The sequence below is a fragment of the Sminthopsis crassicaudata genome, chromosome 1 (assembly GCF_048593235.1).
Source record: "Sminthopsis crassicaudata isolate SCR6 chromosome 1, ASM4859323v1, whole genome shotgun sequence".
NCBI classification, from domain to species: Eukaryota; Metazoa; Chordata; class Mammalia; order Dasyuromorphia; family Dasyuridae; genus Sminthopsis; species Sminthopsis crassicaudata.
In genome coordinates this window covers 580501541-580520944 of record NC_133617.1, presented here as the reverse complement: position 1 = coordinate 580520944, position 19404 = coordinate 580501541, and the positions used below count along the sequence as shown (strand labels likewise).

General features: G+C 37.5%; 1 protein-coding gene across 5 annotated transcripts in view; it reads left to right on the top strand.

Moving 5' to 3' along the window:
- Positions 1-743: 743 nt before the first annotated feature.
- The window catches only part of FAM169A (family with sequence similarity 169 member A), a 68253-nt gene continuing 49592 nt past the window's right edge, over positions 744-19404 (top strand). Inside the window, exon 1 of one of the 5 annotated variants that reach the window (XM_074282281.1) lies at positions 744-1244. Coding sequence is in view for 1 of the 5 variants with exons in the window: in XM_074282279.1 (XP_074138380.1) it covers positions 16937-16960 (24 nt within the window). In the remaining 4 variants the exon portion in view is untranslated. Of the gene's footprint in view, positions 1495-16727; positions 16961-19404 lie in introns of those variants that run through there. The other 4 variants (XM_074282280.1, XM_074282283.1, XM_074282282.1 and 1 more) reach the window with 4 other exon arrangements.

Sequence of the window (19404 nt, the reverse complement as noted above, 5' to 3'; positions counted from 1 at the left end):
GGATCAAAGTTGGCTTTGCTCCTCCCATTCTGTTTAAAGTTGTAGGTGTCTTACTGCACGTTTAATTTGTCATTCTTAATTTCATTGGGGAAGATAGAAAGGACTCTCGCCATCAGGTTGGGAACAGCGCTGCAGGCAAGGCTGGTAAACCGAAGTAGAATTCATGAGTAGACGTTTCCTAGCTTGAGGAGTCGGTGATGACACAGCAGTTAGGACCTGGGGAGACCGGGGAGGGAGTTGTGGGGAGAAGCCTCAGGAGCGTGCCGGGATGGGCGTCCTAGAAATTTTGACCTTTTACATTATATCAAATTTTATGTCATATCTGATGCCGTGTTTATTTTTGCTCAGCAGTTGCAAGAAGGGATGTCATCTTAGATATGTTGACATTAAAACAAAGAATACGCAAATCAGGAATAACATCCAGTGCAAAGTATTTATGTCTATTTTTGCACCGTCGCCAGGCTTTTCACCTTTTGGGCTTCACCCCAGAGCTGGGGGTGGTGAGGGGCTGGCGAGTGAGTGCTGTACAGTTCCTGGGATGGACAGCCCCTCCGGGAGGCGGGGGTGGGGGGTTGTAATGATGGTGAAGTCTCTCCCATACCAGTTTTCCCTTCCTCCCGGTCCGAGGCTCCCACTGGCGGGATCATGCGTGGGGGTTGGGAGTGTCTGCGTCTGCCATCCCCTCGTGATTATGACCGTGACCCCGAGGGGGGAGTGGATTTAGGGGATTAAAGCAATGGGAGGCGGCTGTGGGGCTGGTGGCGGTAGTAGTGGCGGGGTGGGGGGAAGATACGGCTTTAAAGGCTGGGGGCGTTGCAGAGTGTGCGTCAGCGGCAGGCGGAGGGGGCGAGCGGTGGGCACTGGCTGTCTGACAGACAGACGGACGTTCTGAGTGATAGACCGACTGACTGGAATTGAGCCAGCTGGGGAGTTGGGGGCGGGCGCAGGGTGGGCGCAGCCCGGGAGTAGGACGACGGGCCGGCGCAGTTGGGGCTCCGGACGCAGTGAAGCCTTAGAGCCTCGGTGTCCCTGCCGCCGCCTCCCCCGCGGCGGCGGAGGAGGAAGGGGACTGTCGGGCTAGGAGCGATCACAGCTGGCCTGGGGCGAGCCGGCGGGCAGCTCCGGTCCGAGCTCCAGCCGCGGCTCCTGCCGCAGCGCAGCCGCCTCCAGCCCCATTCATTCTCCCAGGCTCCGCCTCCTCCCTAGCTCTTCTCCCGTGAGTCCGGAGGGCGCGCCCAGACGAGGTGAGTGAGACTCGGGGTGGCTTCCTTCCTGGGGCCCGCGCCTCCCCCCAGCCCCCACCTTCCCTTGGCCTGTCCCCAGCTTTGGCTCTCCGGTCTCCGGGAAAAGCTCTCCACGCCCCTGGAGCGGCGGACTGACGATCCGGGCCGAGCTCCGGGAGGCCGCCCCGGCGTGGGAGGTGAGGGGCAGCCGTGCGTCCGGCCCCAGGTGCGCCCAGCTTCGTCCAGCTCCGTGGAAGCTCCACCATTTTGTGTGAGGAATTTTCTCCTCCATTCCACTCTCTTTCCTCTTAGCTGGATCTCTGCAGCCAGTCACCCCTCTGGAGCATCCCTTCCCCTTTCCCCTTCCCGCCCCTACTTGCCACCCCCCAGCCTATTCCCGCTGAAGGGGTGAACATACTCTATCCTTGTCGTCTCCGTCCTTTGGGGATGTACGACTGGCCATGTGGATTCTTAGGCTGCTACCCCATCAGTCACCTTTAAATACTCTTCAGTTAGTCATCCAGAGCTTCTTTGGGATTTGCGAATTCGTTTTTTAAAATGTTGATAAATGTCTCTGGATATATTTGGCACGCTTTGCAACCTTATTCATTTTGTTTTATGCATTTTAAAACATTTTGGGAAGGGATCCATTACCTTCACTATACTTAGGAAGGATCGGGGATCTCTAGATTAATGGAAGGAAACTTAGGATCCAAAGCATTGATTCCCCCCTCCTCTCTCCCTCAGGTTGTGACTTCTTGACTCATTCTTATCTTTATTTTTAGTTTTTTTCCTTTTTTTGTTTTCTGTATGTCTCCGGAATTGAGCAGTGTTTGTCACGTAGTAAACGCTTCATAAGTGCTTGTTGACTGACTGGCCGCTTCTTTAGAGTCCTATAAATAATTTATCAGGATCATCCTGCCCCTCAAGAAAGCAGCGTTTGGAGCCTTGAGCTCACTAGATGACTTTATGGATGAACTTATAAGTTGGGGTCATAGTTATTTCTATTTCTGCCGGAGTGGGGGAGGGACGATTGAGTAGTCCTTCCTCAGCTCAGATAAAGCAGTCAGAATGTACAAAACGGATGTAAATTTTCTTTTCTTCTCTTCCATTCTCCCTTCTTCTCTTATTCCCTTTCCCCTCCCCTCCCCGCCCTTCCCTAGATTTTGATTTTCTTAAAAATAGAATGAAATGAATGTGTACCTGGATTGGGGATTTGGAGATTTTTTTTAACCTCCTGAAAAACCGGAGAGGGATTAGAATTAAAATTAACTGCTCCAAATTTAGGGACCGTTTAGGAAAAGTTTATATATGTTTTAGTATATTAAGAAACCAAGTGCCATTTGTTTGGTTTCTGAAAATTTTCAATTCATATTTAGATGTAGTATTGTTTATGTAGTCATCCTAAATTTATTGGACTACCACAGAGATATTTGTTTATTTGAGACATAATTTGGATTATATCTGGTAATGTAGAATTGGAATGATGTGCAGAATTTAAATCCTAGAATGTTGATTAGTAGCTGTTGCATACTGCCTACATTTTGTATAGGTCAAATTTATGGAAGATTCACCAAAATGAGTCTTCCAGCCACTGTTTCTGTTGTTCTACATTTCAAAGTTGACCTTTGTAGGTGATGATATCTCAGTTTTCTTCAGGAGCATTTACATGGGTAGAATTCTTTACTGATAAGGTAGAACTTACTAGGGAAGATGTCAATAGGAGGGGAAAAACCTATTGAGATATATTTTGGTTTGGTTTTACTCTTGGCGGAAGTGAGAAGAGCTGGGGAAAATTCCATTGTGATGACTTCCAGATACAATGATGAAAATTTGTAGCTTTGTTAAAAGCTGCCATCTTTATAAGCAACCCAAGAAATAATAAGCTATGAGTGATCACAGGAATAGTTCTAATAACTCATAGGCTGTAGGTTCCTAAGAGAATTTTATATTGACAAATGACATCCTTTCTTAAATAAAAATTGACTAATATAAATTTGAATTAAGAATGTAGAAATTATACTCAACATGTCTAAAAAGGAAAACTTTTTTTTTTTATCTTCTTCTTTAAAGCTGCCCTACTTCTAAAGTTTGCTAATATTTTTGTATGAGATCATAACCATAGAATCAGTCATCCTTGACTTCTTCCTATACTTCATTCTCCCTTCCCTCATTTTCAAATTGCCAAGTCTTACTGATTCATATTAGTTCCTAAATATCTCATATCCAAACCTATACTGAATCAGTCCTTTATCTCTTCTCTAGCAAAAATTGTTAGAATAGTATCCTCATTTGTCACCTGCTTCCAGTCTCTGTTTTTCTTATATGAAGATTTCAACTAATTTCCCCAGGTTACAGGTCTGATCTCCCCTGATCAAAAAACCTTTCATGACTCCCTATTTAGTTAAAATCTAGACTCTTTCTTAAGGAACTTATATTTCACTGGGAGAAAACATAACTTGTACATATATGCAATAAAGTAATTGGGTGGATGTGGCCCTAATATCTGGTGGGTCAGAAATGGCTTCCAGTAATAAGACATTTGAGCTAAACCTTGGAGGAGCTAGAGCATTCCATGTCAAGGACACCCTGTGCAGAGGCTGGGGTTTTGGCTAGATAAAAATTGGGCATGTGAGTGTGGGAGTAATGTAAATTCAGTCTAGAAAGATAAATTGGAGCCAGATTGGGGGAGGGGGAGAGAGAAGAAATGCCAGAGGCATAATTTAGTATTTTTTTCATTGCAGTAATAAGGACCTCCTTGAGCAAAGAAGTAACATGCCAGACCTGTGCTTTAAGAAATATCAATTGGGCAGCTGTGTGAAGAATTGATTATAGAGAGAAGTGGACTATTGAAACAGCTGTAATCCAGAGAAGAGAGGAAGAGAGGTTCTTAAGTAAGGTGGTGTCAAGGAGAGAAGAGGATGAATTCTAGGGATGTTATAGAGGCAGATTCAGCACTTGGCAACTGAATGCATATGGGGAGAAAAGAAGAAAAAATTAAGGATTCTTCCATTCCATCTCTGTAGAGGAGCTGGAAGGATATTGGTATTTTTGAAAGAAATTGGGAAGAGGGGCAGATTTTTTATTTTGTTTTGAAAATGTTGAGATGTCAATGGGACATCCAGTTGGAGATTTTTAGAAGTTAGTTGGTATAGGACTGGAATTATAGGGAGATGAGAAATGTAGATTTAAGAATCATTTGCATGGAGATAGCCTTCATTGAGGCAGCTTGGTGTGAAATATAAAGAAAGAATACTGCCTGTGTGACCTTAGACAGGGTTTGCCTAAAATAGGGATAGTAGCACTTACCTCCCAGGGTTGTTTTGAAGATAAAAGGAGACATTTGCAAAATGCTTAATAGCAAAGTGCCTAGCACATTGTAGACCATATATAACAAAGAGTATCCCAAGAAACCTAGTATTCAGTAGGAAAAAGCAGTCATACAGTTGCAGAGAGATCAAGACTGTGAGTACTGGGAAAAGAGTATCAGTTAAGAGTAGAACATTGACATTCAAAGCTAGAATACTAGGGATTGAGGGGAAATGGAACCCATGAATGTAAACAGGTTTGTTTTGTTTGTTTGTTTTTTTCCAGTGGGGTATCCTTATAGAATAGATCAGTGAGGGAATGTCAAGGTAAAGTGAAGATTGTTTTGTTTTTTTTATTTTTTAATTTGGGGGAAAGATCTGTTTGTGGATAGCTGAGAAAAAGTTAGTGGATTAAAAGAGATTGAAGATTAGAAGAGGGGATTAGAAGAGGGAGTGATTGAAGGGATAAGAGAAGACTGAGAAATGGAACTAGTGCATAAGTAGGTAAGTTGGCTTTGGTAAAGAGAAGGATCACCTCTTTATCAGAAGCTGAAACAAAGGAGCAGGAAATTGGGGAGTGATATTGATGAAATTTAAAATGTAGAATTGGGAAGAAAAGAGAACTCAGTAGCACCCTTAATTTTCTCCATACATATGAGGTGGTACACATATATTGTATCTAGAATATACTGTAATATATTTAACATGTATAAGACTGCCTGCCATCTGGGGGAGGGGGTTGGGGGAGGAAGGGAAAAAATCTGAATAGAAGTAAGTGCAAGGGATAATGTTGTAAAAAATTGCCCATGCATATGTACTGTCAAAAAAAAAAAAAGTTATAATTATAAAATAAAATAAAAATTAAAAAAAAACATATGAGGTGATATTTTGTGCTGGGAAGAAGAGAGATGATATGTATGTAGGTGGCTTGGGGAGAGTCAATTTTGAACATCTGTGGAGAATGCAATAGGAAGCCATTCAGGGAAGAGTAAAAAGAATTGCTGTATAGCAGTGAGGGCCCAGTTAAAATAAGATGATTAAAAAAAAATTTACCAGCACAGTTCTATGATTTCCTTCATTCAGAGGTGGTGGGCTAGTCGAATTGAATAGCAAGGTGAGTATAGTGTGTCCAGCTGTGGCTTATCAGATCAATACAAGCTGGGAAGGCTCTACCACATGTTGGGCACAAGTAGTCTTCGTGAACATTTGGAGTAGAGATGTCTCTAAATTTGTAATTTCATATTTCTTTTTCGCTACTTCAATTCTGCTTTGCTCCTAAAGAACAGAACTATGCTGGAGTGTCCTGTGCTAGTGTCCTTGTGTTTCCCATTTGTTTCAAAGTTCTTCAGAAAGAACTTGATCTTGTCTTTGTATTGCTTCTTCTGACCTGTATGAGCTTTCTCTAAAATAGATTTGGCATAGAACAATGTGGCCAGTCTATTGGAAGTACATTGTCTTCAGTAGAATTTGAATGCTCAGAAAGGACCTTACTGTCCAGTACCTTATTTTGCCAGGTAATCTTCAGAATCTAAAATGGTTCAAATGAAAGCCATTCAATTTCTTGGGGTGGCACTGATACACTGTCCAAGTTTCAGAGGTATACAACAATGAGGTTAATGTAGACCTTCAGTTGGGTAGTCTTCTCTCACACTTTTCTGTTTATGTATACTCTAATAATGATAAAGTTCTTAGAGTTGCAAGTATTATCTTTCCATACAGGAATATAAATGGTTTTAATGTTTATTGACTTCTTTATGATTTCTATTTTGTTTATTTTTTTATACCTTGCTTAAGTTCTTTCTTTGGAAGTCATATTTTCTATTTAGCTTTGATTTTTTTCATCAGGAATACTTGTCCTGTATTTCATTCATCTATCTTCTCTCCCCCACCCCTCCCCACCAAGGACTGTATTCAATTTTGCTGGTAGATTATTAGTCCTACCTCCTTTGCCCTCTAAAATATCATATTTCAAGTCCTATGATCCTTTAATGTGGCAGCTGCTAAATCTTAGGTGATTCTGACTGTGGCTCCGTAATATTTGAATTGTTTGTTTCTGGCTGCTTATGAAATTTTCTCCTTGATGTGGGAGCCCTGGAATTTGGTCATAATATTTCTAGGAATTTTTAAAGATGTGATCAGTGGAATCTTATTCCACTTTATTTCTACTTTATCCTTTGATTCTAGCATATCAGAGTAGTTTTCCTTGATAATTTCTTGAAAGATGATATGTAGGCTTTTTTTTTCTTGATCATGACTTTCAGATGGTAGAGTAATACTTAAAGTTATAATCTTTCCTTGAAATATGTGTGTGCATATTGTATTTCATAATTTTCCCCCAAAATGATTTTTAAAGATTAATAGCTTTATATTTCTCAAAACACATACAAAGATAATCCTCATCATCTACCCCTGCACAAAACCTTGTGTTCCAAATTTCTCTCCCTCCCATCTCCCCCCAATGCAATGCAATACAGATCAAACATGTGCAGTTCCCCCAAACACATTTCCACACTTGATATATTTTCTAGGTCAGTTATTTTTCCAACGAGATAGTTCACATTTTCTTTTATTGATTCTTTTTAAAGTTTCTTGGTGTCTCATGAAGTTAATTAGGTTCCCATTTGCCCAATTCTAATTTTTAAGGAATTATTTTCTTCAGTCAGCTTCTGTACCTCTTTTTTCCATTTGGCCAATTCTACTTTTTAAGGGATTCTTTAGTGGATTTTTGAGACCAGGATCCCAGCTCCCTTCTGAGTGCCTGCCCATAAACACTCTTCTTTGACTTAGAACTATTTAATTGTTTTGGCAAGCACTAATGCTCCTCTTCATCCCGAGACTGCTATTTAGAACTCTGTATCAACAATGCAATAGAATCTTGACCCCAGTGTCAGCAAAGCGTCCCTTGTAATCTTTCTGACTAGTAATACAACCCTTTTTAGAGTCTGTGCTGAGAATTGCTGAAGCTACTATTACTGCCATTGCCACTATTTTTTGATGCAGTCATCTCCAAGGCTTGCTGGAGTTGAGGAGGTAGTGTTACTGTAGCCTGTACTATGCTTCACCTCAGTGTGACAGACTTTTCCTGCCAACTTTCTAAGTTGTTTTGAGTTGGACAATTATTTCACCCTGACCTTTTATTGGTTCTGCAGCACCAGAATTCAATTTAAGAAGGTATTTTAAAGTTGTTTGGAGGGGAATTTGGGAGTGTTCAGATAAGTTTCTGCCTCTACTCTCCCATCTTGGCTCTTCCAGCCTTAAGGTTTCAAAGAGAGGAAAGGAAGACCAGAAGTGAGGGTGATGGACAGAGATAGAATAACCAGAGTTTTTGATGAGAATTGAGAATGGGTAAGACAAAGAATAGTTCAGAAGAATGTTGGGTTATGGTCAAAAGTTTTTAAGTATTCTGGATGTTGGAGTTGGAATGCTTGTGGTTGATATTGTCAAGGGTATGATCATCTGTCCATGTGTGTGGTTGAGATAGAATGAAGATGGAGGTCATTGAAATTGAGAAAGCCGATTAAACTGGGAAATAACAATATATGGGGAAATTGATATGTGTAATGATTCCCAAGGATAAAGGCAGGAGTTAATAGTGGGAGGAAAAACCAAGCCTGATACTGAACTCCTGACAAAGAAAAGAGAATGTTTTGGGAACTGCCATGCCACTGGAATTTGTATAGTGATATATGTATATCTGAATGATGTGGATCTTGGAAAAGGAAAGGTAGATGAATGAAGCAGGAGAGGAGGGGAGGGTCTGGCAGTAGAAATCAGGAGAAGTTAGGTGCCTTCTCCTTCTAGTTTATTGTGAGCTATGAGAGAGAAGATACATCCAGTAATAGAGGGTGGTAATTCATAGAGTGTTTTGGGGATAAGGCAGTGAAAAAAAATGTCTGTTTATTGTAGAATAATGGTTCATATCCATCATTCTCACAATAAAATATAGTGAGATGGTAGTGATTATAATAGCATTTATATATTACTTCCAAGTTTTACAAATTGCTTTACAAATATTATCACATTTTATTTATCTTTGCAGCAATGTAGGGAGATAAGTACTATATTACCCCCATTTTACAGATTAGGAAACTGAAGCAGAGAGTGATTAAGGGTCACACAGAAGCTAGTAGGTGTCTGAATCTGGATTTGGATTCAGGTCTTCCATACTCCAGAACTAGAGTTCCATCTACTCCACAGGGTGAGAATCTCATTATTTTTGCCTTTCTGTCCTTAACTGAAAAAGCTGAAAAATATTGCTGAAAAAGCAATATTTTTTATATATTTGGAAAGGAGATTTATTTTTCAAATAAATTTTTATTGATTTTTGTTGTTGTTTTTACACTATTTGCATTTCAGTTCTTTCCAGTGAGCCATCCCATGTAACAAATGAATATTCAAAGAAGAGAAAGAATAAGAAAAAAAAATCAACCTAAAAAAAGATATGTCTTTAAACAGTAACTCCAGTAGAGCAAGCATTTCTATTTAAACAGTAATAACTCTGATAACAAGGATTTATGTAATGCTTCAATGTTTGTACAGGATTGTATATATTTTATCTCATGATTCTTAAATAGTAAAAAGGGTAGTCTTAGAACAACCCTGGTCTCCCAGGTATTCCCTGGATAAAAGCTGGCCCTGTTTAGGACTTTCTGTATCTGTAAGCTTGTTGTTCTCACTAAATTCCATGCTTTGTCAAGCCGTACCATTTCATCGCATACCATGTGATACAATCGCTAACATAATTAAATCTGTTATTGCATTGTCTGTGGGATCTGGAAATGTTTTTTTTTTTTAACTCAGAGATTGAGCATCATTTGTAAATGGATGGGAAAATAATAGTAGCTCACATTTTTATAGCATTTTCTTTATACAACTCTGAGATAAGTAAATTTAGAACTAGAAGTGACTTGAAGGCCATCTGGTCAGTCAGTCAACACAGATTTATTAAGTATCTACTATATCTCAAGCACTGTATTTACAATACAAAGAAAGGCAAAGATATGAAATTGATGTTTTAGTACTTAGATATGATTTTATTTCTTGTGTAATATTCTAATTGCTACCTATATTAATGTAAGAAAACAATAGTATAGCCAATAGTAAACAACCACAAGCCCAGTGCTAGAATATTATCTGTCCAATTGATTCCCTATTACTCTGCTTTATCTAGTTCTAGATTGGCTTGGGTTAGTGTTGGTGATGGGACTCATGAAATGGTGAAGACTCTTAGATTTGGGGAGATAATTGAAAGCTGATTATTTGAGAAAAGTCCTGAATCCCATTTTTATGGAACCTTAGAAATTGAATTCTGTCAAATCTTAGACTTATACACTGTTGCCTTTCAAGTTTGAGAAGTAGTCTTTACACAATTATGACCTATTGGTACCAGCTCTGGATAAATGGTTGCACTTAAGAGTTAGAAAGTTTGAAATTCCAATCTTGACTCAGGACTCACTAGGTAGTTTTATGATTGTGGGCAAATCATTTAATTTCTCTCTGCCTTAATGTCCTCGTTTATAAAATGGGGCTAAGAATCACTACTTTCCTTATAGGATTGTTGTGAGGATGAAATAAAGTGTTTTGTAAACCTGAAAAGATCTGTATAAATGCTAATTCTAGTTGTTTTTTAGTTTCGGGAAGTTGAAATTAGAAGTGAATAGCCTTGGGGCAGCTAGGTGACTCAGTGGATAGTGCACCAGCCCTGAAGTCAGGAGGACCTGAGTTTAAATCTGGCCTGAGACATTTAACACTTCCTAACTGTGTGACCCTTCAACTTTTGGTCTCAGGAGTCCTTTTTACTCTTAAAAATTATTGAGGACTCCCCCCAAAAGTTTTTGTTAATATGAAGTACACCTATTGATATTTTATTTACTATATTACAAATGAAAAATCTTGATATTTTTGATGTGGACCCCTTAAACCCTCTCTGGACCACTATAATTGGTTAATTTACATATATATATATATATATATATATATATATATATATATATATATATATATATATATATATATAATTAACTTTTTCAAGAAATAAACTGATTAGCTTCTAGAATTGTTCCACTGGAACGAAATATCTGACATCTGATGAGGTTTATTTTTGGCTATTTTAATTATGAGTGTCCCTTCCTCCCCACTATCTTTTACTACAGTATTTGGAACTCAGTACTTTTTTCATTGAAACATTTTTTTTCACAACTTTCTGATTTTTTTTTTTTTAAATGAACTTGCCACACATCAATGACATAAACACTTCAATATACTAAGAAAAACATGGTGTAGTGGATGGCTTGATGGACTTAAGAATTAAAGAGAAGTGGTTTATTTTGGGCCAAGTAACTCAGTGTATCTTTACCTCTTCATTTATAACATTAGGGAATTAGACTCAATGACTTAGGGAACTTTTAAACTCTAAATCTTTGGTTCTAGTTTAAATCATTGAAATCAGGAACTTGTTCCATTTCCTGTTTGGAGTTCCTGTCATGTTCTCAAAATTGAGTTTTTATTAAATTGGTTTCTTTTGTTTCTTTTAATACATGCTAAGGCCACTAATTAGAAGGAAAGGAAGCATGGAAAGGCAGTGTGGTTTTGGGGCTAGTGTTTTCTGGATAGAGAAGAGAACCCAGCCTAGTGGGAAAGAGACATATCTATATGTTTGTTGCTGGGTTGGAGACTACCTGCTTTACTCATGAAGATAGAGAAAGTTAGGAAATCTGATTTGTTGCATGGAAATTTTGTTTACAACCAATTTGCCTAGAATGCAACCAGTCTTTACATTGAGAAAATACCTCTTTGCTTTCTAAATTTTCTTTTTCAGTTTTGTCATAGTTATTATTGCTAGATTGTTTTCATTAGTCCTCTTGGTCAAATTTCTAGCAATGGCCCTACCCAGTACCCCAAAGTAAATTAGAAAATAGAGAATTTTTATCATGGGAGAGGAAAAACATTTCATCCATCTTTTAAAATAATATTCCATGAAAAGTAACTAGTGTTTGAAACTTTTTACTATTTTACTATTTTTAGTATTTTATTATAGGGTTACTATTGTAGCTATAAATTTTTTAATCACGTAGGTGTAATTTACTATAAACTTATGAAAAATCACAGGTAAAGTAGGCATTTCCCTTATTAAAAAAAAATTCCTTTGAATAGTAGCTAGGTGGCACAGTAGATATAACATTGGAGATTTGAGTTCAAAACCAGTTCAAAACTCAGAGACTTCTTAGCTCTATGGCCCATGGCAAGTCACTTAACCCAATTTGCCTCACTTTCCTCATCTGTAAAATGAGCTGAGAAAGGAAGTGGCACACCACTCCAGTACATCTGCCAAGAAATCCCTAATTGGAGTCATGAAGTCAGATTAAAAGGATTCAACAACAGCAAATGTCTACTATGGAAGTACTATACATTTATTTAAAAAGATAATAAACTCAAAGAGTTTAACTGTGGGTGACACCACCTAAAAGGAGGCTGGAAAAGGGTGGGATGTGCACATAGTGCTAGGTTTTACAACTGGAAAGGACCTTTAGAACCCATCTAGTTAACTAACTCCTCATTATATAGATAAGGAAAATGAGAAGTTTGATTTTTATTTTTTTATTTTTTTTAATTTTTGGCCAGTGATTATACACACTAGAAATAGTACATTGGTTCTACACTCTGGGTTCAAATCCCACCTCTGACTTTGGACTAATCACTTAATTGCATAGACCTCACTGAAGGTTGTTGGACTAGGTGGCCCCCAAAGTGGAGTCCAGCTCTAGGTTTGTCCTTCTGAATTACAGAATCCAAGATGATATTATAATTGACTGTTAAATCCTGTGGTTCAGACTTCACAATCTGGTTCCAATCTGTCTTTCTCGATTAATTTCATATTATTCCCCTTAGAGCTTTCTACAGCCTGGCCAAATTGGCTAGCTTGGTATTTTTCATACATGACATTCCTGTTTCCTTCCATTAAAAAAAAAATGCCTTAAACTAAGCCACATTTCATTGAACTTTGCATTTTAAAAATATTTTAATACATTTGTATATTTAATATGTTTGATACATTTTTACATGCATTTATAATCTACCCATCCTCTCCTCTCCTAGAATGCCTCCAAAACAACTCATGAATAACCAAAACAAATTACCACATTGGCCTTGCCTGAAAATTATGTCTCTTCATTTTAGAGTCTTTCCATCTCTCTGATAGGAGCAACATTTTTGATTTTTGCTTTTTATTATCTCTTGACTTTGCATTTGTTTTGATCAGAGGTCTAGAGTCTTTAAAAGTTATTTTTCCTTTGCAGTGTTGTCATTATGGAAATTATTTCCCTAATTCTGATCAATTACACCACATGAATTAATTTTACCCCATATTTTACTATTTTATTTCATTGAATACTTCCCAATTTCATTTTTTTAAATTTAATATTTATTAAAGTTGAATTTTCCCTCCCTCTCAGTAAAGCAAATAATATCTATCAATTGTACATGCAAAACTTTTTCATAATAGCCATTACCAAAAAAAAAAAAAAAAGAAAAGAAAAGAAAAATTAGTGAAAAAAGTATTATTCAATCTGCATTTGAGATTCATCAATTCTCTCTTTGGACATAGATCACATTTTTCATCATGGGTCTTTTGTAATGATCTTGGATTATTTTGATCAGAGTAACTAAGTCTTTCACAGTTGATCATCATTACAATATTGCTATTCTTATTTACATGTTCTCCTGATTCTTCTCTCTTTACTTTGTATCAACTCATATGTTTTTCCAGGCTTTTTTTTTTAAATTTTTTTTCCCCTGAGGCTTGAGTTAAGTAGGGTCACACAGCTAGGAAGTCTGAGACCAGATTTGAACTCCAGTCCTCCTGAATTCAAGGCTAGTGCTCTATCCACTGTGCCACTTAGCTGCCACCCCCCCTTTTTTTTAAATAAAACTTCAATTATGTCTTCCCTTCCTCCTCCAGGAGAGTCATATTATATAATCTTAAACAAACAAACAAAAAAAACTCAGCAATATTGACTAATAAGCACCTCAACAGAGTCTGAAAATATGTGCAGTATTTCACTTCTTAAAGAGATGATGTCTTCAATTTCTTCTGAAACTGTTTCAAGTTATACTTGTTCTTTGTAATTTTGCAATAATCACTTGATTTTTTTTTTTTTTTTTTTTGTAGTGGTTGTTTCTATTTACACTGTTTTATTCATCTTGTTTATTGCTGTCTTGTCTCAATTCACTCTCCATCACTTCATATACAAATTTTCATCCTTTTTTTCATGTTCAGTTAACCCCATTTTGGGTTTTCTTGCAGAGACATCGAAGTGTTTTCCCTTCTCCTTCTTTGAGGAAACAGGCCAAGTGATTTACTCAAAGTCACATAGCTAATTAAGTGTTTGAGGTTGGATTTGTACTCGGGTCTTCCTGACTCCAAACTATCCACAGGGCCATCTAGCCACATCTTTAGTAATAGGTAACTGTTTATATCATGTTTTAGCATTTGCAGAGTGTTTTACACATGTTAACTCGTTTGATCTTACTCAGTTCTTTTGTGCACATTATAGAGAAAATATTGATCAGCCAGAGAACTTCCTGAGGAAGATAGCCACTGTTGAAGAAACTCAGAGTATTTGGCCTAGAGAAGATAACTTTTCAATATTGAAGGTCATCCATGTGGAAGAAGTTAGATTTGACCTGTTGACTCTGCAGGGCAGAATCAGCAACAGTGGGTAAAAGTTAAAAAGAGACAAAATTAGAAGTCAGGAAAAACTTGTCCGGAATTGTAATTGGCCATTTCTGTAGATAGTGGGTTTCCTTTCTTGATGATCTTTAAGCAAAGGTTGAATAAGTCCTCATCTGGTCTGGTATAGTTAGAATTCCTTTTAGGGTATAAATTGGACTGCTTAGCTTCAGAAGTCCCTTCCAATTCAAATCTATGATTCTGTGAAATGTCTAGAATAAATGGATCTTGGTTGTGGAGAACCTTTAAATGCCAAGGCAAAATTTTTTTACTTTATTCTTAGGACAGTGGGGAGCTGTTGAAGGTTCTTGAGAAGTATGAGTATAAGATCCTAGGTACCTAGGATTCTCAGGTGTGACCTGGCCAAGGTCACATAGGGATAGAATTGGAAGCAGGCTTTGATTTGATGCTCTTTTCACTACCAAGTTACTTCACTAATGACATAAACTTATGCTTAAGGAAGAACATTTTGATATCTTTTGTTTTACCCATAGTTAACTTTTAGTGAGCATTTGGTAATATTTTTGTATAAATAATACTTGGTAATATTTGGTGATATTCAATAGGTGTTAATAACATGTCCATAGAGAATAGAGAGGAGAGACTAGCTAAAAAATTCGAGGAAAGTTAGAGAAGAGTATTAATTGCCAGAAGTAATCAGAGAAGGCCATGTGGAGTAGGAGGAACTTGCTGAGTTTTGAGTGAAGACCAATCAACATTTATTTGGCACTTGCTATATATCAGGCACTGTGCTATAGGTATGTGTGTGTGTGGGGGGGTTATAAAGACAAAATGAAAGGTTTGGGAGCAAGTAGTGGCATGGTCTGGTCTGTACCTTAGAGTTATTTTGGCCACTGTGTGAAGAATAGATTAGTGAATGATATCATTGAAGATACTGATGGTATGGAGATTATTTGAAAATCTATTATAGGACTCCAGGTGATAAACTTCTACTTTGTGCTCATATGAGTGGAAAGAAGATGATTGTTGTAAAGTTCGAATTAGAATGAAACATACTTTAAAAAAATATTGATACCTTTTGTTTTTAATTATCATTTCTAGATTTCTAGGCATTCCCTTCCTCCCCAATGAGTATTCTTTTTTGAAGAAGTCATTAGAGAAAAATGGCTGTTTCTGGCACTGTATGTGTGCTTTGTGTCCTGCCTTTTTCATTTCCTGCTTCTTTCCCGAGAAAGGGAGATGCGGGCATGTTTTATTGTATTTATATTATATCAATTCACACCAATTTGTTCTTGTTCTTCAGACTCATTATTAATTTTTCATTTCATGAGAATTTCAATAATAATTTTTCATTTCATGAGAATTTGGCTTCTTTTTATTTACTGATCTTTGAATTTTTATAGTTGGAGTTATGCTGGATATTGTTTCTGGTTCTGCTTATTTCACTCTACATCTTTCATATTTCTCTAAATTCATTTGTCATTTCTTCCTGCATAGTAATATCCCATTGAATTTACATACTGTATCATATTCAGCCATTTTCTAATCGAAGAGCATACCACAGAAAGTGCTGCTATGAAAATTTTGGTGTATATTGCAACATTTTGTCTTTGATCCTCTTTGGGCTATAAACCCATCAGTTAATCATCAATCAAAGGTTATAATTTGCAGGGGTTTTTGAGCTTTTGGTGTATATCTTTTGGCCATTTATCTATTGGCGACTAATAAATTATATATTTATTAAATGTTTATAAATTTTGAATACCAAACTTGTCAGAGAAATTTGAGCAGCTATTTCCCCCTACATGACCACTTCTTATTCTAGAAGCATTAATGTTGTCTGTGTAGAAGCTTTTCAGCTTTTCTTTCTCTCTTCTGCTGTAGACATAATATGTTCTTTCAGTTACTTTACTAAATTAAGTAGCACAGTAAGTGAATAGTGTTGTGCCTGAAGTCAAAAAGACTTGCCTCCCTGAGTTCAAATGTAGTTTCAAGATACTTATTAGCTATATGACCCTGGAAAAAAAATCACCTTTTGCCTCAGTTTCCTCACCTATAAGATGAACTGGAGAAGGAAATGGCAAACCATTCCAGTATCTTTTGTTAAGAAAACCCCAAATAAGGTTATATTGAGTAAGACACTGAGAAATTATTTCCTCTTCCTCTCTTTTCCTTCAACTTGGGGAGTTTTTGAATTTCATTTTTTGTGCTTTTCAAAACCTTTTCTCCCTTTATTATCCATCTTCTCTTTCTTTTCTACTAGACCATCATTCTCTGATCACCCTGAAATGATCTTTGTCTTCTTCATGGAATCGAATCTTACAAAATAATTCATTTTGGGCTCTCCCCTCTAGATACTTTGTGGCACTGTCCTGTCAGGTTTACTCCTTGGATCACCCATTTCCATTGTACCATACAGTTAGAATGCAGTACATTATTATAGGTATCATAGAATTCCTGCTGTCATATAGCCCCTCCCCCACCAGTCCCTTATTACCCAATCCACCTAAGATCTATATTCCATTCTTGTTGATCTTTTTTTATACAGTTGCCTGGAAATCTCCTTTCAGTATCTGTTCTTCAACTCCAGCTGCCTGTGTTGCAAGGAGTTTCAACTTTCTGCTTTCCCCTTGCCCCTGAACAAGTAGACTTTTTAAACACTAAATCTCCCAGGCCTCATCTGGTGTAGGTTCTCATTTCTCTTCACCTGTAGGACAATGGAATCGTCTCCTACCTCCAAAGTAAGGTCTACTTAGTTCCTTTTCTTACCTTTCTCCCCTCCCTCCTCAACTCCACTTCTCTTTCTGAGACCACAGAGTTCACCTTCCCCTCATTGCTAGTTTTTGATTTTCTTGCTTCCCTACTTTTCCCATGTTGTCTTGTAGAATGTAGTCTGACAAAAGAAGCTTTCACCTATAGACAAGATGTTCTGTCTATAATGTCCCCATCTGTCTCTTCACTATCACTTCTACTGGATTTCTACCTTCACTTCTGTCACAGGTAGAAAAAAAGTCTCTGGTCTCTGTCACTCTATTGTAGTCATTGCCTGCTGAATTTATTATTCACTCCTGCATTTCTGTTGGTGGTGGTAGTTGAGAGGCAAAACGAACTCTTCAGTTCTGGCTTCCATTTTTAAAATGTTTTGAATTCATCCCTGATTATTGAACATCCATCTTTTGTTCTTTGTGGATAAGCTCAAATTTGAAGGACAGGTTGGCCTGATTGAGCTACTTTGTTCTTTGAAAAATATTATGGAATAAATCTTTTTCTAGTGGGTGCTATTTCTAGTGGTGTTATTTGAATGTCTTTTTCTTTGTATTAGAAGGTCTCTAAATTATTTGCAGAACTTATTGTTTCTGAATTGAATTGTTAAATTTAACCACTATGTGACTTGAATTTGTAATCTTGGTTTGTTATTTGTTTTTTTCCTGAAAAATTTCACTTTCTATATTTGAAAGTTCTAGGCAGTTTCCTTATTACTTCATTATAATAAGGTATTTTTTTGTCCTGTTCTTTTAGGAGAGCTAAAAGAGTCTTTGAGTTCAGTATGTTTTGTTTGCATAAGAGCATATTTTCTTTTATTGTTACTTTTTGCTTTTCTTCTAGGTTGTCCTTCAGTTTTGTGTATTTGTCTTTCCACTCTTTCCTATCATTCATTTTTTTGAGTCTTGTTACTGCAGATTCAATTTTTTCTATTAAATAATATTCTATTAAAAGTAGTGATTTTTGCTATCAAGGATAATATGTTTTAAGTCGCCCAGGAATAGCATGGTTCTCTATCCTCCTCAAATTCCAGAGTTCTCTGTCTCATCCAGTGTTGGATCCTTTTCCTTTATTCGGCATTATTTATTAATAGAAGCTTGAATTTGTTTACTAGATCTGGAGGCCATATTTCCTTCTATTACTGTTTTTCTATTGGTCTTTGAGTTTTCTTGTTCCTGAGATGTTTGGTAATTTTAGTCTCTCTTCCCCCCCTCCCCCCAACTCCCTTTATTTTCATCACTCACTTCCTGACTACCTTCCTTCTATGGTTTTCTTGGGAACTGGATTTCAAAACATCTTAGCCCCCTTCCATACCTGTCTCTTCTCTAATTGATTTTACTTGACCTCATCTGGTTTCTGCATTATGTCTTTCAGCCTTGATGAAGTGCTGCATAGTCCTCATATACATGGTATCCTGTTTGGTGACCTGTCCCCATTCCCTCTGTTCTTCTGTTCTCTGACCTCTAACCAACAGTTTAAGAGTCTTGCAGCTTTGGTGTTTCTGGGTTGTTGCCCCTGACAGGCTTTTGATCCCGAAAAGCTGTGGCCGAACTAAATTTTAAAGCTGGAGTAAACTTCCATGGCCCGAAGCCAGTGTCTCCATAGCACTGGAGAAAGGGAAGGGAAACTGGTTTGAAAGGGTAGGTTTTAACCTATGGCTGTGTCTTGTCCTTGGGTTTGCTAATGCAGCCTCACTGCTTCTCACTGAGGTAGGTGAGGGATGCTGAGTGAACTCTGGGTCAGTGAACATAGGGCCTTGGGTTTTTGGTTTGTTTTTATGGGTATCATAGATTAGAGAGTTAGCTGAAGTTAATTTATATTTGATGTATAATTTCTGTGTTTTGTTTTGTGTTTTGCTGAGGCAATTGGGGTTAAGTGACTTGCCCAGGGTCTCACAGCTTGGAAGCGTTAAGTGTCTGAGGTCACATTTGAACTCAGGTCCTCCTGACTTCAGAGCTGGTGCTCTGTCCTCTGCACCACTTAGCTGCTCCTAGGCTCTATTTTTGAGAGGTTGTAGAGATCCAGGGGAAATGTCTCATCTTGTATTTTGTTGCTTATGTAACCTGGTGGATCAGAATTTAGGTATTTTTCCTTTTGTACAAATGCAAATTTTTATCCAAAACTGTTGGGGCTCCCCATAATCCTTCCACTGTGTTTTTTGTTTTTCTTTGCTAATTTCTGAGTTGAGATAGAACCCCTATTGTTTTAGTAGACTTTTTATTATTTTGAGTTGGAGTATTGAAATGTATGGCCTTTTGCAACTTGTTAACTTATCTCCTACTTGAAAAAAATCTTTTATGCTACTTTAGTAGTTTAAATGTATATCTTACTGTTTTGTTTTTTGCTTTGGTTTATTTGCTGATTTCTATTGGACTATGTTTTGATATGTTGGTGGAAAAAATGGTCTTGTTTCCCACAAAAA